The sequence below is a fragment of the Ochotona curzoniae genome, unplaced genomic scaffold (genome assembly GCF_017591425.1).
Source record: "Ochotona curzoniae isolate NIBS_2020 unplaced genomic scaffold, NIBS_Ocur_1.0 scaffold_3835, whole genome shotgun sequence".
Lineage (NCBI taxonomy): Eukaryota > Metazoa > Chordata > Mammalia > Lagomorpha > Ochotonidae > Ochotona > Ochotona curzoniae.
Genome location: NW_024467114.1, coordinates 17,544,837 through 17,566,495, shown reverse-complemented (window position 1 = coordinate 17,566,495; position 21,659 = coordinate 17,544,837). Strand labels below are relative to the sequence as shown.

Sequence of the window (21,659 nt, the reverse complement as noted above, 5' to 3'; positions counted from 1 at the left end):
TCCTGTATTCTCATGTGTATGTATAGGACATTATGGAAGTCTAAGAGCTGTTTATGCATGGGCTAATTTGTGGGTATATATGTTTACATGTATTAATCTCTGGTAAGTGTCAAATGTGTTCATCAGCATGATCCTTCCTTATTCTGTAATAATTCCTTTCAGATTTTATTGAAAGGTACAAAGAATAGGAAGGAATGGTTTTGAGTATGGAGGATATAGATCTGATGAGATTCAAGGGGAAAAACTGGGGAATTATACTGTAAAATTGTTTTTCTCTTTTAGATACTGAGTTTACCTGAGTTGATTGATGATTCCAAGTATAAAACTAACCATCTTCGGGTACAGAACAGAGACGCGCTTATTAAAATACTATCATCACGGTAAGCTTGGATGTAATATGCAGTTGAGAATTATAGTGATAAGCATTTATCCATTTTTTGGTTGTTGTTTTGAGACATTTAGGTAAGCGTTTAATTCTTTTCCATTTTGCAAAATTGGCCTGTGGAAAGAAAACATTTGAAAGCATTAAAGCATTTTATTAACTCCCGAGTCTTAACAATGATATAAATAATAAAGTAACAATGACAGACATGGTTGCTTCTCCATGGTCTGTAATTGTTGAGTATATAATGATAATAATACTCTGACAGTTTTTGTACTTCTACTGGTTCTACATAACTTATTTACAATAATCTTGTGGGGGTATGTTCAATTTTTCTTATTTCATAGAAAAAGAAATTAAGGCAAAGAGAAGTGAAATAAGAGTATGTTGACTTTTTTTTACTCCCTCCTGTGACTCATGCTCATGATTCAGAATCATTTAAAATGTCAGATTAGGTATAGGTCAAGAAAGATTAATGTTAATTAATTTGTGCATTTGATGTCAAGTTAGATTTTGTAAAATCTGGACCAGTTTTATAAGTTTCTTTCCATAATTAAGAAAAAAAGGGTAATAATTCTTGTATTGTTCCTACAAGATTCACTTTTGTTTGTTTCTAAATGTCTTTTTATTCTATAGAAATCCACGTTGTGGCTTTTGTTGATCAGAATGTGCACATGAGCTGTTTAGTATTGCACATTTGGTCCCATCATATCACTACATTAGGCGCTTTTTGTTGAAATGATATGTTCTTTTGAAAAGGCCCACGTGTCTCTGTGTAGTGTATATCAAAGTTTTTATAGAATAAAATGCTGCTTACATTACTTTTCCATTTTGTATTTGTAAATCTCTATAAAAGCTCAAGTAACATTCATTTATCTATTTGCTCTCTCCTGCTGTTAAGCCGTTCTTCTCCACACTGCCTCTATTTCCTCCATGTGCCAAATGCTGTTCACATCAATGGTGCTCTGTGTGCAGGTTTGCTACGCAAGGAATGGGGCACAAGAACTGGATATCTCTGTCCTTGTCATTAGTTAACTATAGTTCTGATTTTACCAAAAAACCCCAGAGCCCTCAATGATTAACCTTTCTTCACATGAGAATTGCCTATTTATTTCTGCTTTTTGCCTCTTTACTTCTCAAGCATTTTCAATTCATTTAATTCATTGATATGACTTCTTCCTTTCACACCATGGTTACCCAACTTCAATAATAGCCTCTTGTGAGAACCTTATCAAAAGCTCTTTGACAGTTTAAATAAATTATGTCCGTGGTCTGAGAAGAGTGGATTCTAAAAAAAAAAAAAAATACAAAACTTAAGCAGATACAAGTGTTACCTTGTTATTTAGTTTCAAGAACCCAAAGTTAAATCACTAGTTTCTTATGTTCCAAAACTTATATTTTGTTAAATACTATTATAGAATTATACTATGGAAAGACTTACAGCAGCATCTGTAACACGTTTTTATTTTTTCTCCTTGGAGTGTGTTAAATAATCTGTTATCTTCTTTCTGCTCTTGCATACAAAAAAGCAGGAATTTCGGTATTTTGGAACCCATAAGATTGTTATATATTTTTATTCAGACTTAACATGGAGTAAAGAGGAATGGTTTTGCAAGGGAGAGACCACTGGGTGTTTGAAGAGGGGAAATTGGATGAGAAATCCAATAATCTGAGACACCGCTGTTGAAGTAACAATAGTAACATAGCCCTTTGTTGCCTGGGGCAGGGTTGCACGCTCTCTTCTGCTAGTGTGTTGAAATGTTTTGGTGCTCTCATGGTTTGCAGTTCTCCAACTGTCCTTCAGCTAACATCTTTTCTCTATTGTGGATTTAATAGTGATAACCATGGGAAATTATTATAGTGATTGACTCCTAGTAATATCCTCATTATTATATTTTTGAGTAAATGCCACGGGGTTCATTAGTACTCTTTGGCATTTGACTCTCAGAAATCTGTACAAATGCTTTCAAGTTTATTATTTTCAGTATATGATTTTATGGTTTTCCAGTGTTGTAAAGCTTGAGTGTCTTCCGAATAAGTTACAGATTTAAATTTATTTATCTTCAGTGTGACATCTAGGACCTTCAACAATCTGACATCACTTTTCCTGTTCACATTTTCTCTTGCAATATTTTAGTAAAAAGCCCTTGCTTCAGCCACAGTCCCTTTTGGTTTCTTCTGTTTCTTCTCTGGAATGCTTCCCAGACTTACCATTATACTGGAAAAGCCTGGATCCAAGGCTAGTTACACGTCTTCATGAGAACACCTCTAATGTCTCTATCTGGATTCTCAGCCAACATCATGGGCATCATGAACAAATAAAGTAGCCTTTTTGTGCCTTGCATCATTTCTTTCAGTTGTGAAATGTAGACATAGCCGATGATAGTTGTTGTTGGGAGTGATATTGTTGGCTCCAACAATCTCAGAACCTGTGAATCACTTTGTTTTCTAAAAATATAGTCTTTTTAGTATTCAGTAAGAAAATCCCAAATCTTTCTTACATATCGTGTTATTTCTCTTACAGTAAGCATATGGATGTTACTGTATCATTGTTTATTCACTTAAATCTATTGTACACTTATTATGTATCAGGCACTGTTGTTAATTTTTGGGTCTAGGAAAGTGAATGAAACAAGGTGAACAGGTGAAAAATAATGCAGGGAAGGAAAAGGAAAATTGCCAGCCTGGCTATTTTGCCAGTCAGGGGGCATTTTGGAGAATGTGATATTTAAGCAGAGACCCACAGGAAATGAAGAGGAGGAGGAAGACATCAGCAAGAACCCTTCTGGGTAGAGGCTGCATGGCTGGGGAGTGGAAGGAACAGCTGAGCTGATCTGAAATCAGGAGCTCTTTGGGTCTCCTGTGCAGGTGCAGGGTCCCAAGACTTTGGACCATCCTCTACTGCTTTCCTAGGCCACTGTCAGGGAGCTGGGTGGGAAGTGGAATACATGGGACACGAACTGGCATCCACATGATATCCCAGCACTTGCAATGCAAGGATTTAGCTACTGAGCAATCACACTGGGCCCTTGTGATTCTTTTAAGAAAGTTTGCAGTTATTCCCAGATTAGCCTTGTTCAGAATGGCAGCTGCCAGTTTGGGCATCAGCTATGTTTTCTACAGCTTGCACGCTTAATTCCCCTCAAGTTCTCTCAGGTGCTGTTATTCCTTGACCATGGCTGTGAGTGCATGTATATTTTAATTTACATGTGAAAGACTTTCCCCTTGAGCTTTCCATTCTATCTAGGATGTTGCAAAAAGTCTGTTTATTCAGCTGCTAATGTGGAGCACAAGATGAAGCCAAAGCCTGTTAAAAATCCCTGGCTAAAATGCAGAAGATGAGGTGTAATGGAGACTAACATGGGCGTGATAAAACAGGGCCCTATTGCTTTCCTTCAATTGTAAGGAGCAGCAAACTCTTTAGCCTGTGCTACTATTGTACCAGTTCTGGATGTTTGCCATATTTTGGGTCCCAAGAGATACTGGACGTTTTTCTCTATATCGGAATTAAGAAGAGATGAATAAAGATGAGATATTGGTGATTAGGGAGAAATAACAGTAATACTTGAGAGGAGATGAAGGAAAAGAGAAAAACTGGAGAAAATAAAAGTGAACTTCATTTTATTTCCTTTCCTTTTAATTCTTAACCAACATTCATTGCCAGAACTGTAGTGATCCTATAGATGTAGAGATTAAAGATGAGGTATGGGTGCTTGAGGAGTCCACGGTCTAACCAGGAAAACAAAGAAGTAGGGCAAGGATTTAGGTAATGTCTGGGGAGTGCCCAGGTTGTTGCTGAACCCAGGGAAGGGACCACTGCTTTAATCTTTGCGAGTTTGAGATGGCTCCTGGAGACGGTGCCACCGGAGAGGAGTTTGGAAGGGACAAATAGTTAATCAGTTGAAGAAAAAAATTCAAAGAAAGAAGTATTGGCTTGAGTGAAACTATAGCAAGAGTTTGGCCTGTAGCTTTTCTTTGCTGTTGATGGAGGGACTGGTGCCTAAGTTCAATGTCAATTACAAAAATAATAATAATAATAATAACCTGACATTTTAGTAGCATTAGGCAAATATGGTCATTCCACATTTCTGCTTAGAACTTTTTGGAACTCTTCTGTTTTGAAGATAAAATATAAACCACTTACCTGGAGTTGTGTAACTGCAGTTCCTGCACAGTTGGCTTTGCTTCAGCCATTAGAATCACATTCTAGTTCTCATGGTGTTTACATTAGCATGGTGAGGTTTCTTTGTCTCACTGACCACTACCAGTCCTTTAAAATAAGCAGGTGTTTCAGGAGCTTTTCCGATGTCATAGTCTATCTCCTCCTGTGACGCCACACCAAACCAGTGTTCCTCTGCTTCCCTTGCTCACTGACACAACGGTAGATTTCATAAAGCAGAGGGCGTCTCTTTGATGTGTGTTTTTAGGCCAATTTGAGTTCCTGGCAATCAATAAATGTGCTTTCAGATGTTTATTGATGATAATCATTATGTGTAATATACTAAAGAGCAATCAATAAGTTAATTTGTTAATGAATATATGAAACACTGATGGGAAAGGTTGCTCAAGTATGGCAAAGATGGCCAAAGGTAAAAGAGGAATATCCTTGCTGTGAGTATCCACAAAACAGAAAGGAAAGAGCAGTCAGAAATTTTTCTGCACTAACTAGAGAGTCTTTATGGTAATCACAGAATGTCAAAGAATCTTTGTTGGAGAACCTGGTCTTCCATTAGTCAGGTATTGAGCAAGTGCACATAGGTTCTGATGTCCTCCATGAGCATGGCAGTTCCTATGCAGCAAGACCTAGCACAGGTCTGAAGGAGCTGGCAGGCAATGCAAGCATGCAGCTATGCCCATTACTTTTGGGAAGGATCTCTGTCTTTTGGAACCATAAGTAATAGTTTCTCAACTTTTTTTTTTTTACTGCTTGAGTTCTGTATCGTTTTAAGATAATGAGCCTCCTGTTTTGGGGGAATCTTCCCCTTCTCTAACTGTAATTATTGTTAGATTCAACTTTAACAATTTGACTTAGTAAAGTTCTGTTAAGCTACCTGTCATAAATATTAATTAAAACTAGTTTTACTATACTGAATTAATTCCACTACAACTGATGTAAGATTTTAGCTAGTATTCATGGCCCTGTTACAATAGATAAGTGATGTTTGTTCAAATTCTTGAAAAGAAAATTAAAAATAGCTCACAGGACTTGAGAATACTTTTAACGCTTCAGTGCTTTCATAATGAGGCTGTTAATAGTACTAAGGTTTTTGTGTTGTTTGTTTGTTTAAGCCAAATGTGGGTCTTAAAAGCTCTTATTCTGTTCCTTTCAAGAAACACTTGTTACTCAGTGTGGGCAAAGAATTTGGAAACTGGGAACACTCCACTTGGAGTTATTCCTCATATTTGTGGCTGTACTTTGATAAAGAATGAAGCACTTTTGTGTGTTACTGAGTGTCTATGCTCTGTTAATAGCCTCCATGAAGAACCTCATCCCACGGTCTTTTAACTCCTGAGTAAGAGATACCCGTGAGTTTTCCTGGGTTATTTTTATGGATCATGGCAGTTTTTAATGGGTATAGTTGGCCTTCAAGAAAGCCATTGCCTTACTTTTCTATTAAACAATATCTGTACTTCCTTAGTTTTTAATTTTAATGGAAATAAAATTACTGTAAATTTGATTTCTACTAGCTGTCTCCTGCTCCTTTTCCTTTTTTTCTTTTCCAAAATTCCTGTGTCAGTCATCCCTCATGCCTTCTTTTCACACCCCATCTTCCAGGTCTGTCCTGCCTTACAAGTGGATATTTTTTTTATGAGTATAACCTTGCTGGTTGGGTTTCACTTTTTCCCATGAGGAATACATGGAAAACAGTGAGAACTGTCACCAGTGGGTCCCCAGGAGATATGATTTAGAAGGGTCAGGAGGAACATTTGTTCCATAGCGTAGGAGCCTCTCGCTGCGCATACTTTGCTGACTTAAGACATTCTGTAAATATGTGTTTTCGTTTTTACCCTAAAAGTTTGTTCAGTTTGTACAGAGGGTACAAGGAGGGTTAAAGGATGGACCCTGATGCTTCAGTGTTAAGATTTCTCAGGCTTTTTCCTCAGACCAGATTTTAATATGGAGAAAGTAGAGAAATCATCAAAGCCAATGCTGAGGGGAGTGGAGTGGAATGAAAAGCTAAGGGTATCAGGAGCCCCAGAGATTACGTTCTCCTTGCTGACGCTTCCACCCAGGACGAAGAGGCCATGGAAATCTCTTTTAACCCTGATGAATTCCACTCCTCCCTAAACCTGGCAACCATCGACTCTGTGTCTACATGTTTTTAATATACATAGAGAAACTTATTATTTCCCTCCTGAAACTTTTTTGTTGGTCTGATATTCCATATGATCACAATTTAAAACTTCTTTGCCAGCTGCCCCCCTGTCTTCTATTACCATCTTATGAGGCTGCACTTGATGATTTATATATATCCTCAACCTACATATTTACTGTAACCTCCTCCAAACCCATCACAGTGCGTTGAATCATACAGTTGTAGGATTATTTGGCATCCACTGCAGAGAGGTTTTTTGGATAAATGGATTTGATATTTGGTGAGGGTCACATTTGTTTTCTTATGCGTTCCTTGGCAGTTCTACCGTTATTAGCTAATAGATAGTCCCTTGTAAAATGTCTGTTTTATGTTGTACATTTCTAAATGTTGGCTATTAGGAGATATATTTAAGTGACTGTTTTGTTGCTATAAAATCGGCCTGGAGGGTAAAAGAAAGTAACACAACTCAACTGCCAACAAGTGCTTCGAGACCAGGGCTTTTTCCACCCTGTTAAGAGAATTCTTTGTGACTGAGAATCAAATGATGTCTTTAAGTGAGTCAAGATGGAATGGAATGTCATCCCACTCTCCCACCTCCCCACTCCTGCCCAAAATCCCCCAGCTTTTTTTTCTAGGAGAGCTATAAACCATTCCACACTGCCTTTTAGTAGAAAGAATTAGGTGGTGGTTGTGAATATTTATATATTGGGAAGAGATGATAGTGCTGGGAGGGAGTCCAATAAACTCTCTTTCCTTGGATAAAACACATGATGCCTCTGTTCCTCCGTTGGAATTTGATGCATACTTTTTAGCCTTATAGAATGTTAGAGTCCTAAACAGTAAGAGAACTGGATAGAACTTTGTATGTCATTGAATTTAACCCTTTCCTATGCCTGAAAATTTAGAATTTAACAGTATCATTGGATACACATTGCTTGAAACTTTGTGAGTGATTCTAAAAGGCTTCCTTTTGGGAAGGTGTAGGATAGCTCTCCAGAATTTCCTGGCTGCTCTTTTTGTTTTGTTTTGTTTTGTTTTGCTTTGCTTTGTTTTGTTCCTGAATCTTGAACTGCATGGAGAATTTGGAGTTTGATTCAATCTCCTGACGCTGTTTTCCTCAGAATCCCTGACTCATTCTTGTCCTGCCCAATTTCCTCCACTCCTTTGGCTCAGAAAGAGGTTTGTTCTGCAACTACTTTGCCCCAGAGTGGATTCTGTCATGATCTCTTCTTAGCTTAGCTGTGACAGTGTGGATCTTTCTTGTGTCTTTGATGTCACATCAAGTGATATTTAGTAAGAGCTGACGCTAGCACTTTTCTAGTGCCAACAGCTGGTATCCCTGATGAATCTTGATTTCCAACAGCAATCCTGCATCCTGGAACATGCTCTAGTGCCCAGCTGCTCTTGCTTCTGGCCATCCTCGTCTGGGCAGTCCTCAGTAGTGTAGGCATATTTCTCACTGCTCCCTTTTTCAGACTGCAGCTACCTTAGTTCTAATTGAACATATTTTTCCCCAGGCTCACATTGTAGTCTCCTCAATGCCAGTGTTTCTCTTCTTTTGTTACAGTACTCACAGATAATCTGGTTATTCCCTTTTCTCTAACCATAAAGTTCATGTTTAGACTAATCTTGGCTGGGATAAGAAAATAAGTGAACCTTTTCTTTTCCTCTCTTTCCTCCTCTTTTCTCCCTCCCCCTTTGTCTCTCTCCCTCCTTTTCTTTCTCTTTCAATTTATACATTTACGTTTAATGATTTTTCTTCTGTTGTGAATTGTTTTCTTTTCCCATTTACTAACTTTGGAAAAAGAAAAATCCAGACATTGGAATGTCTGAGTTTATTTAAGTCTCAGTACTCTGTTCAGTTTAATGAATGGAAACAAAAAGGAGTATCAAATTGCTGGCCTGGATCTTTGTGGCTATGGGATTGTCCCTTTCTGGTGATCATTGATACATTGTGTTTGGAAAGTAGGAGTAAGCTATTTTTAAACACACCAAAATATAGAAATATATCCTAAAATACATTTAGAACCGTTAGAAAGTCAGAATAAATTGTGAGCAACTTAGTTGCTATATAATTTAGCATGTCATAATCTACAATGGAAGACGGAAAAGAAAATAAAGTGGGCTTCTGAATGTACATTAAGGACAGGTTGTTCACATAAATGGTTACATTTGTTAGCTTACAGAAAGAAAGTACTGAACATATTAAACATAATATGAAAGTAATATCCCCTAAAATAAAATATAAAACCGATTGAGATAGGTATGTGACCAAGTAAAAAGCACTGGAGAAGGCAGTGCTTTCTATATAGTCTGAATATATATTGAAGATGAGGTTGTATAGATTCTATGCAGAAACACCCGATATGAAATACTTGGAGGTAATAAAATATCAATGGGCCTTATATGATGAAAATAGAACGATTTTTTTTTTTTTTTTTTTTTTGCTTAGGAAAAGTTTCTGATGTAAAGACATAATTTTTCTCACATCAATTGTGTAACAAAATTTAAACACAGTTTCCTTAAGGTCATTTTAAGAATTTAGTATTTCTAAATCTGTTCCTCAAGAAAATACTAAATTTTTTTTTTCTGGGCGGGGGAGGAACTATTGGAGATGACAATCCCTATTATAAAATAGAAGAATTCTCATGTTCAAGCACCATATAAATTACATTAACAAAGTGGGGAAACATTTCCAACAGGAACTATAGTTAATGATGACTCACAAAGGGACCATTTAAACATTTCAGATAAACAAGTAGCACCAATCTCAATAGATTTATTGGAAGAAATAATTCACAGAAACCTAACTTCTTGTACAAATAAATACATTCATACAGAAATTAATTTAGTGTTAAGTATTCAGTTTTACAACTAATTATATGAAATGGAGTAGCTGAGATGATTTTTCTTTTTATCCATTTGAATGATTGTAAAATAAAAATGATTAGTGTGATCTTATATGTCCAATAAGACACATAAGATTATACCCTACTTGGGAGAAAGAAATTGAGTAATATGTATATGGAATCTTAAAGTGTAATTTTGGGTGACTAGTAATTATATTTCAAAATATTCACCTTTAGTGTTCTAGAAAACCTCTCTAGATTAAACTTATCAAAGATTTTGTTTTCATTACCAGAGAAGTATAAGAATTACGTCCAGTATGGTATAAAATATAATGAAAATTTAAATGACAAAATCTACACTCTTAACCATAATCATAAGGAAGAAGCTTAACATTACTCATGATTGTCTCCAAATAAAATTATAGAATATAATTTTTGCACACTTGCATTTTTCTTTCCAATTTTTATTTGAATGGTATAATAATTAATTCATTATTTTATTAATTAATTTATTAATTAATTCTGAAATGATTTTAAGTTATATTTGAGAGGGTGAAAGGGAGAAAAAGGCAGGGAGGGAGGGAACCCTTACATGACTGAAACAGCCTTCAACTAGTGGTCACAGCTCGGAGCTTAGTCCTCATGGGGGTGATAGGAACTCAACCCTTGAGCCATCATTGCTGCCTCCCAAAGTTGTCATTGGCAGACAACTGCAGTGGGAGCCAGAACAAGTCACTGAATCCAAATAATCAAAAATAGAGTATGGTTGTCGTAATTGGCAGTTTAATCACTAGGTCAGATGCCCAGCCCACATCCATGTTTAAGAGAGGAAAAAACATGACACCTAAGAACCAAAAATAAAAAGAGAACACAAAAGTCTTATTATTTTAAAAATCTAAGTGAGAAGTCTATCAGAAATATTACTTTAAGGTCATTGAAGGGCCTTAAATAGCACGGAATGTAAAGGTCAAGATAAAGGTATGAAGTTTTTGATGGAATTTCTGACTGTTACTATTTCATGTTACTAAGTTTATTTCATATGACTATATCATAAGTATCTTTAACTATTCTGTAACTTCTACATTACTTTGGATAAACAGCTAATTTTTTTTTAACAATGTCTGATACATCATAGTTTTCCATTGTAATTTTGTCCTTCAGAGAATTCTGTTTTCCATTGTAGTTTATCCTTTAGAGAATCCTGGAATTTTTGTGGAAAAGAAAGTGTTAACTTGGTTAGAGGGAAAAGGACCATGTCTCTCATTTGTGATTTTGTTTGTGTGCTACCAAGCCTTTGAGTTTTCTTTTTGTGGATAGAGAATGTTGACAAAGCACAGTTCACTGAAGACTTCTGTCTTAAGTAGCAGACTCCACAAACAATTTATGCATGCTTTTTTTGTGGTTGTTTACTGTATTGTTTAATAAAAGTTACATGCTTTTTGTAACAGTAACCATATGAAGCATAAAACAACATGTCCATATAAAATCTGTACATTTGGGAAATGTCAATAATTTTATAGTTGATTAGAGCATTTTAGCCAAATATTCTTTCTACGGAGTAATATTAATTGAATGTGATATTTCACATAGTTTCCTAAGTTGCTTTTATTCCACTTCAGTGTATTTGCTGTAAGATAGCACTACCACATTATTGCTCATTTGGTAGCACATATACCCACCTCCAAAAAGTACCCCAAGAATTAAGATTGTGACTCTGATCTACAAATATAGTAACAGGAGTAAAAGAAATGGTAAGATTTAACCAGGCACAAGATAAAAGTTTTTCAGGTTTTCAATCCAATTTAGCTTATATTTCTAAATGCCAAAAATATCCTTCTGACATATTCCCAAGCTAAATGAATTTAGGGACTCACCACTCAGTATATCCACCTTTCCAATAAAAAAATAATAAATATAAATCTTTAAAAAAAAAAGAAATATTCTTGATACAAGCAAGTTTTCAATCTAAGGCTTGGAATCCATGATGGGCAAAGAGCTAAATTTGACTTGAATGATAATAATTGAATCCAGAATGCCTGTCTTATGTTATCCTTCCATTATTTTGTCGCTTTCCCCTTGCGTAGCTCAGCTACTAGTTGGTTTTGTAGGGGGCTGGAGGAAAATTGTGAGAACTACTCAACCTACAAATCCAAGTCTCCTTCACTTTGTATAAAACAATGAAATAATTTTAAATTAATGCCAGAGTACTGTTCATTATGCTTACTTATTTGACAAATTTTATGTTTTCTCTGATGTGTAACTTATGTAGAGTACAAAAATCTAGTGCATATGAATTAAATTGACGTCTTGAGATTTGATTACTGTTTACAGCCTTTGTCTATGCTACTGAGAAAGAGAAGTATTTCTGCTTGCTACTCGTGGAATTCTTTATTTAGTGGAGGATTAAGTTTGTGATTGTAAAATAAATTGAAAGTATGTCTTGGAAAAAATTTAAAAATAGTAAGGAAGAGGGAGGATGGGAAGTATTATTATGTTCTGAAAACTGTATATATAAAATTGATTTGCTTTATATACATACACAGAGAAATAAATTAATGTTGAAATTATTTAGCTAGGAATAGAATTCAGGATGATCAAAATATATAATTGTATAATATCTTAGCGTGGGTTGCTTTTACTAATCTTGGTCCTGATTACAGGAATTTATTAGGAAATTATTCCAAAGAGCAGAAATGAGGTGGCAGAGTTATAGAGCATGAGGCGGAGAAGTGTGCATTAATGACCAGTTGCCCTTATGAACAGATGGGGCTCAGTCTTGCTGGGGGCACTCTGCGAGTTTGTGGAGTATGCTTCTGTGTCATGTGCCTAGAGGACAGTGATGTGGAGAATTTCTCCACTATCTTTTATCCCCTGAGTTTGATACTTGCTCTGGAGATTCAGTCTACCAAACTCGCATGGCATTGGAGAAGGTCACGTGTAAGTAAGTAAGTTTGAGATGGGAAGTTGTCGATAGAATGGGAATGCAGAACTCTGATTGGTCAAGGGGACTTGGGATGAGGCATCTATACCGCCAATACCTGTTGGAATCAGAGTATAAGAAGATACCAGTAATTCATTTAATCTAAAACCAAACTACTCAGCTTTTAATAATTGTCCTGTTCTGCTAAGGAATTTGTTATGCAACTTCTGTGTTGCAGCATTTTTTCACTTGTAGTTGGAGATGGTAGTAGTAAGTATAATGAAGTAAGTGAATATAGCAGAGCCCCTGACATATGAGAAGCACTTAACGTTACTTACTGTAGGGTAACAGTGCAGTGTGGTGGTAGTTAATTTGTTTTCAGCAACAGAATTCTGTTAATAAAATCTGAGTTTTCAATTGTATGTGGTATCCATATGACATGTTGACTTGTATTAAGTACTAACCACAAAAATGCCTTTTAAAAATCCTGTTGCTACTAAAAATTTGTTTCTTCTTGTGCTTGTATTATTACTTTTAAGCTTAAATATGTTTCTATTCATTCTCTCTTAACCAAAGCCAGCTTTTTTAAAGCTAATATGATCATTGTCTCTACTAGTTTCTTATTAAAATATTAGGTTCATTATAACATTCAGCAGTAGAAATCTATTCTTACTTCCAAGACTAGATTGAAAGTCCTGGATATATTCTTTGATTGCATTTCACTTTAAAAATAAAGCTATGTATTTCTGTACTATTTGTATGTCATTTTCTTATCTACATTTTGTTAATGGATTGAAAATCCATGAATACTCCATTTGGTGTATTTTTCTCATCAAACTATTTGGAACCCAACATGAAAAGGAGGTTGAATCAAATCTTATTTATCATTTAAAAAGCCACACTGCCAAATGATTCTTACCATATCGTTTTCACATTAAAAAAGCAGTTTATAATCCATCAATAAATTTTATATAACTGAGACCCAACTAAGCCAAGCATAATTTTTATTTCTAGAATTAATTCTCTAAGAATTAACATCAAGTTCACAGAATAAAATGTCCTTATCCTAACAAATTAACAATACGAATTCATCCTTAAAAGGGTGAAACTGGTTTTGTTATAATATTAGGAAGCTTTTAGAAGGGTTCAGAGCAGAGAGAAATGTTCAGTATTTCAGTTTCTTTTTCTCGGTTTCAGAGAAAATGAACCAAAAATTCATGATTTGATTTGACCATTCCATCAGTTGCTCCACTTATCTGTCGTTCATCCATTTATCCATCTTTTAATCCATCCAGCAATCCATCCAGCAATCCAGCCATGAATTCATCTATACATCTATCTATATATTGCTCACCTCTTCAGGTAGCAAGACAGAATAGCTTGGAGAGTATGGTCTCTGGAGTACATGTGGAATCCAGAAATTCCATTTTTGTCTGGATTCCAGTTTTGGCTGTTAACAGTGTAACTTAGTGAATCGTTTAAGTCCTTTTATGCTTTTGGACTCCTTGTCTATTAACTAAAAAATGATAATAGTATGAAGCTACTTTAAAAAGTTTGTGGAAAAAGCAATTAAAATGTGAGTTTTTGGCACATTTTAAAATTCAAACCTAATTTTATCATAATATATGTTTTTCTTGAAGACATTTTGTGTGCATTGATTTAAAAAAATTTGGAGTCCAAAAAATTAATGCTTGCTTACATTTTCCAAAATATTTTTGGAAGTGTTCTCTATTTATGTTATAGGATTGTTGTGAAGATTAAGTGTGTAATCTGTGTAAAATAATACAGTGCCTGATACATGGTCTGTGTCATAAAAATGTCAGCTTTTAAATACCTGGTTCCGCTCAGGTGTCAGACTACAACAGGGAGGAAGTCCGATTCTTTTTCTTTTGAAATTTCTTATATTTATTCTTTAACTTTTAAACATTTGTTTTAATTATTTTAAAATTTACATAAGATGATTAGATTTCACATTTTAAATGATACAGATTTAGAAGCGTATTTTGCTATGACCTCAACATTTTCTCAATTGATCAGTGACATTGCATTAATTATCTATTTAAAAAATGCGTTTGAAAAAATGTTAAGATAATAAGGAATATGATGAAAATTTACTTCTTTTGTACCTATTACATTTGTATCTAAAATTGTTTTTGGATTTTAGTTAATATATGTACACTATTTAGCATTATTTATACATACAGTTATGAATCTTATTTTTACATTTACTGTTTTTTTTCAGGAAAAACTGTTTTGTATCTGTTGGGTTATATATTTAACTTGATCATGTACCACTGTGAATGTTGCTGGGTCCCTTTGGCACACAGAAGCATTTAATTTGAATGTCAAAAGGAATCATTCACCATACCTATCTTTTAATTTATTTGGATAGAAATGAAAATTTAATTAAATCAAACTAAGTGAATGTAGTGATAGATTGATATTTACTGTTTTCATGAAAATTTGAATTACTTTTTAGCACCTTAGCAACAAGCAACTATTAGTTTTTGCCACATTATGCAGTACTTACAATAACTGAAAATTGTTCCATTTCTTAAGTTGTAAATGGGGCTGAAAATATTTCCCTGTAATGGCTTTTCACTGAAGAAAATATTTTGCCTCCACTGATAAGGGAAGCATGGCTTATTTACATTCTCTATACTTATCATATTAAATAATAATGAACTGATGTAGGGATATTTGTGTCATAGAAGAGGATTTGCTGGAAAGGATTGGCTGTCATCTTAAAATACAGAGGAGCAATATGGGGAAGACATTGTGTGAGCATCCTGAGGAACTGAACAAGAACTGATGGGGTCCATGTTTCAGGATACAAGTAAGCAGTTGTGTTGTAACATTCACAGCACTGATTTTCATCTAGTAGGAATCTTATGATCTCCGTCACAGAGTCTAGAGTGGGAGCAGGAATGAAGCAGGAAGAGCAGAAAAATGGGGCAATTGGAGGCCTTATTTAGAGATTGACAAAAGTGAGTTGAGTCACATTTGGAGGTACTGTTTTCTCTGGCATAGTATTCCCTGTAAGAACATATGCAGTAATAGGGTTACATGACCATTCCTCTGGGTTCCCAGCGATGTAGGAAGTTGTCAGTAAAATTGATTCCATCTTTGGGATGCTCCAAAATTATAATTTTTTATTGTGTAGTATTTTCATGTTCATATGTTGTGTGCAGTTACGTAATAATATTCCCTTTCTTAAGGCTATTTATGAATGAGAAGCGCCAGTTGAGAAAATGGTAAAATTGTGAAGCAATTTTTCTTACTTCTTTAAAAATTGTCCTTTGTTTAATAAACTTAAATGAAATTTAGTAGAGACATATTGAAAGAGGATTTTAGAACTGAAAAATTAAAGAGAATCTGCAGGTTCACATTTTTATTGTATGTTGCTTTCCATTGCTGTATGACTGAATTTAGATTATGTGTGACATGCCACTGAAGAGATTGTAGGTCAATTATTCATCTTTACTAAACATCAGGGGCATATTTAGATTTTTAGGGTGGGAATTGTGACAATTTTCCTGATAATAATGATAATAATACCTATTTTTATGTTATATTTGCTACCTTGTTCAAAGCACTTTAATGTTTCATTTATATCTCATCTGTTCAATTCAATATTCATAAACTTTTGCAAGATAGCAATTATGCACATCTTCAGTTCATAATGAAACTAAATATTAATGAGTTTATGAAAAATATTTAATGGACATGTAGCTAGTAGATGATGAAAAAATCTGGGTAGGCTATTCAGAGAACTGCAGCTATTTTCTCATTGTCTATTTGAGAAATGGAAATTTTACATGTTCAAAGAGCACAGTATGATGATTTGATATACAGACATGAATCTATATGAGTGTGCATGAGGACATTTGACATATGTGTGAGTATATATAAAAAATTTTATAGAAAAATGAAAAGATTTTATGTTCCAAAATATTTCAGAAACCATGCATAGTTATATATAACCCTTTGTATGCAAAGATTTCAACATTTTCTGTTATCTTTTGATTCCATTTTTCATACTTCCAAAAAAGTTTAAAAATGCTTACATAAAGAGGAACAAATTTCATATAGAGTTATAAGAGCAAAATGCATAATGATGTTTCGCACCTTACTCTCCAACCTCTATTACACACACACCTCCTTCCTCCTTTTTTATTTATTTATTTATTTATTTATTTAAGATTTATTTATTTATTGTAAAGTCAGATATACAGAGAGAAGGAGAGACAGAGAGGAAGATCTTCCATCCGATGATTCACTCCCCAAATGAGCGCAATGATTGATGCTATGCCGATCTGAAGCCAGGAGCCAGGAACTTCTGGGCATCCCACATGGGTGCAGGGTCCCAAAGCTATGGGCCGTCCTCGATTGCTTTCCCAGGCCACAAGCAGGGAGCTGGATGGGAAGTGGAGCTGCCGGGATTAGAACCGGCACCCATATGGGATCCCGGGTGTTCAAGGTGAGGACTTTAGCCGCTAGGCCACGCCGCAGGGCCCCTCCTTTTTTATTTTTTAAAGAAACTTTACAATGATGTATTCTCAATATATTTTATAATCACAGCTTAACCCTCTACTATGAAAAGAATAGTGAGAGGAAAATCCACTATTTCATAAGAGTGTAGACAAAGGCAATAAACAGTGATCAAATCTTAAAATGTGTTATGTTTTTGTACTTTGTGTATTAGTTGCCATAAATCAGGGAAAACATGACATTTTTTAACTGACTAATTTCCCTAAACATAACTGTCTCCACTTGCATATATTTTGTTGTGAAAGATAGGATTTCATTGCTTTTAATGACTTAGTAGTATTTAATTGTTTATACATAATTTCATTATCCAGTCATCTATTAGTAGACATCTGGGTTGATTCCATATCTTCTCAATTGTGAGTTGAGCTGCTTCAAGAGTGGGGATATAGACAATTCTTTTATATGCGGATTTCTTTTCCTTTCAGTAGGTTCCCAGTAGTGTTACATAGTAGATCAATTTTTTGCGTTTCGGAAGACTCTCCATACTGGCGTTCATAATGGCTTGTATTACCACCAACATCATTATTTGTTAATTTTTGATTTTTGGATGACAGATTACCTCATTGTAGTTTATTTATATTTCCTTGATGGCTAGTGATCTTGAGTATCTTTTGTGTAGCGCTTGGCCATTTGTATTTCATCCTTTGGAAAAATCCCTGCACATGCCCTGAACCTAAATCTTAACTGCATTATTTGTTTTGTTGTTGATGAAATTTAGTCCCTTATATGTTCTGGATGCTAATCCTTTATTAATTGTTAAGTGTTTGAAATACTCTTACACTATCATGAAACAGTCACCAAAGCTAAGCTAATTTATATGTCCATTACCTTAGATGGGCTTTAAGGGTTTATGTGCACATATATATGGTAAGGACTCTAATTTAAGCCTCATAAAACTGCAACTATACAAAATATATGAGATTATAGAGCATTTATCTTTTTTGTCTAGTATATTTAACATTACATTTTCTCTTCTGGTTCTATTTTGTCACAAAAAGCTGGATTTCCCTTTTCATGGCTACCTAATATTCATTACATTCACATTTTCCTTATGTATTCATTTGCTGATGAAAACTTATTTAGGTTGTTTCTGTATCTTGGCTTTCACAAATGATATTGAAATGAACATGAATCCAGATAGATTTTCAAGATTTGGTTATTTTATTTGAGTGCTTATTTAAAAGCAGGACTTTTAGATCGTAAGGGTGTTTGAATTTAAAAATTTGAGAAAATTTCAAGTTATTCATAATGAGTCTGTCAGTTTTAATTTACTTGAAAAGCCAAGTTAGAGAGGGCGAGCTTCCATCTGCTGGGTCACTGCACAGATGGTCGGCTGAAGCAAGGAGCCAGGAGCTTCATCTGGGTCTTGTACATGGGTGCTGGGGACCACATCCTTGAGCCATCTTTGTTACCTTCCCAGGAACGTTAGCAGGAGCTGGATTGGAAGTGGAGCAGGTGAGACTCAGACGAATGCCCATGAGGGATGCCAGTACTGCATGTGGCAGCTTGATACGTTGCACCACAGAGCCATAGTTACATTCTCACTAAATGTGCAAGAGTTTCCTTTTGTCTACATCCTCTCAAACACTTGTTATCTTTACTTTTTGATAATAATCATTATAACAGATACGATATGCATGCCATAATTTTGATTCATATTTCCAGGTTGATTAGTAATATTTATAATTTTTAATATACTCCTGTTCATATATATGCCTTTTTATAAAAGCCTGTAAAGGTCTTTTGTTAAGTTTTAAATGTAGGTTATTTATATTTGCCATTGAGTGTTTTACAGTCTAAGCACCAGTCCCTTGTCAGATATATGGGGTGTCTATATTTTCTGCCATGAGAAACATTGTTTCTTTACTCTGGTGATTGTTTCTTTGGCTGTGCAGAAGTTTTTTTTTTAATTATGATATAATCTTACTTGTTTTTGCTCCTGCTGCCTGTGTTTTGGCATCATATCCAAAAAATCATTGCTCTACTATTAAGAAATGCTTTCCCTGTCTTATTTTATTAGCCATATGGTTCCATATCTAATGTTTTAGTATTTGATTGATTGTGTGTTTATCTTTTAGGTGGTATGGAATTCAGGTCCTTTTCTTTGTTCTGTATGTGAACATACACTTTTCAAATAATCATTTATTGAAGACACTATCTTTTCCCTGTCTTGTTTTCATGGCACTCTTGGTGAAAATCAGTTCATTGTTGATGTGTGTGTTTAGTTTGCAAATGCCTATTCTGTTCCACTTCTCTGTATTTCTAGTTTTATATCATTGACAAATGATTTTGCTTATTATAGATTTATGTTATATTTAAATGTCAGGAAAGTATATCTCTTGGTCTGTAGTTCCACATAAATGTTATGAGTGATTTTCCTGTATTTGTAGTTCTATAGAGTTTATATTGATTTTATAAAATCATTTTGGGTAATATGCATATTTTAATATTAATTTCTCCATTCTGTGAACATGACATATGTTCTCATTTATTTGTGTGTTAATTATTTTCCTAAATCAGTAGTTCATAATTTTCCAGGAACAAGTCTTCATTTCTCTGAATTTTTTCCCGAGTATTTTATTCTTTTTGTTGTTATTGTGAATGTGACTGAGTATTATAGAATGGGCTTCAGACCCTAAAATGGCAGGGGAGACTGTACCCTAAAGACTCAGGGCGAGCTTCATTTATGCAGACACAAATATACACACAAGTGACTAAATGGGCCTCAAAGGAAAAGAGTGTACTAGGCAGTAACCATGAATAGATACATAACTGTGGTAAGCGTTAAATCTGAGAATAAACTTGGGATAGCATAATTAAAATTTGTCCAAAATCAAAATCCTTGGTGGTAGGATGAAGGTAGTTATTATGAGATTGTTTTTTATGTGATATATGATAAAGAAAATGAAAAATGATGGGAAAATCTAATTTTATCATTACCTGTATTCTTGAGAAGACAAATTATTTTGTAAGTACACTACATTAAGATCATTTTAACAATATAGGACAAATATGACAATAATGTACTTCATATAAAATATCTTTTATTATTTAATAATGGGAAGGCAAAACCTAATAGGAAGTTATTAAACAGGTATAGTAAGATTTATTTATTTTTATTTGAAAGACAGATTTTTAGAACAAAGACAGAGAGACAGGTCTTCCACTTGATGGTTCACTCCCCAAATGTCTACAATAAAAAGAGCTTAACTGATCTGAACCAAGGATCTAGGAACTGATTCCAGGCCTCCCATGTGTGTGCAGAGGCCCAGCCACTTTGACCCATCCTCGGCTGATATCTCAGGCCATAAGCGGGGAACTGGATGGGAAGTGGAGCAGCTAGGACACAAATTGGCATCTCTATAGGATGCTGGCACTGCAAGTGGAGGATTAGCTTGCTAGGCCACTGTGCCATTCTTGTTATAAGACCAAAAAATATTGATAACCCAAAGCAGTGTTAGATAGTGATATGATTTTTCCTTATCAAATTTGAGTAAGTAAAATGATACCAATGATAAAAAGCTATTTGGTTGAAACTGCTTTTAAAATGCACTTAATTTTTTTTCTTACTGATACATTCTTATATTACCCTTATAAAAAGGTATAATCCTTTAGGCAAGTTTTTTTGCTGCTTAATTTTTCTCTGCAAAATCCTTTAAGTAATCCTTGTCTGTATACATGAAGATCAGAATTTTTGCCCATCTTATTCACTGCTGTATCCCTCTACAGTGCCTTCCTCTTGCCAGTTAATAAATGCTGGTTCAATGGATTAATGTAAAAATGTTTTACAATTATTCAATTCAAAGAAGTTTCATATATAGGAATGAATTTGAGGGAAGCAAGATCATTTATAAAGATTAGCTGCAAGGAAATTTATTGAAGTAATAGTCACAAACCTATAAAAGTAAGCCAAGTATCTAAGCATAAAGTTTATTAAAGTAACTTATGATAGCTCCTTTTAATAGATGCTATTCAGCCTTTACAGTGACATAATATGTAACTGTTTTCTAGTACGGAAATATTGTTGCTTAGTTTAAAATAATCCCCGAGCATTGTGACACGTTCTTAATTATCTTAGGCTTCAAAGTAAATCTCAGTAAGTTTGAAAAAGTCAAAATTATATGATGCTTTTTCTGACCATGATGTAATAAAAATAAAAACAACCAAAGGCACACTAGAAATTATACATATGTGTTTAAATAGAGTCAGCAACGTATATCATTGAAGACTTCAAAAAAGAAATTTTAAATTATTTGAAACCAAAGGTATGGAAATGTAAACTAAAAATTATGGGATATTGAAAAAGCCATAGTAAGAGAATATTTTTATAGCAAAAAGTGACAAATGTTCAGGGGAAGGATCATGAGATGAATGAAATGCCCACACCTCATATTAGAGGGTCTGGGTTCAAGGCCTTGCACCACATTGTTTTTTGAGATTTGTTTATTTTACTTTGAAAGATTTAGATGGAGCGGGATAGGCAGAGACAGAGCTCTTGTTAAATGGCCACAACAGCCAGAGCTGCATCAGTCTGTGTCTAGGAATCAGGAGCTCCTTCCGGGTTTTCCACGCAGGTGCAGAGGCCTAAGGCCTTGGGCCATCCTCCACCACTTTCCCAGGCTGTTAGTAGGGAGCTGAAT

At 34.7% G+C, this 21,659-nt stretch overlaps 1 protein-coding gene across 1 annotated transcript in view; it reads left to right on the top strand.

The window, feature by feature from the left end:
* Positions 1 to 21,659, top strand: part of SUGCT (succinyl-CoA:glutarate-CoA transferase) — a 497,234-nt gene that overhangs the window by 177,216 nt on the left and 298,359 nt on the right. Inside the window, exon 11 of the mRNA XM_040964993.1 lies at positions 283 to 380. Within this exon, the coding sequence (XP_040820927.1) occupies positions 283 to 380 (98 nt within the window). The remainder of the gene's footprint in view (positions 1 to 282; positions 381 to 21,659) is intronic.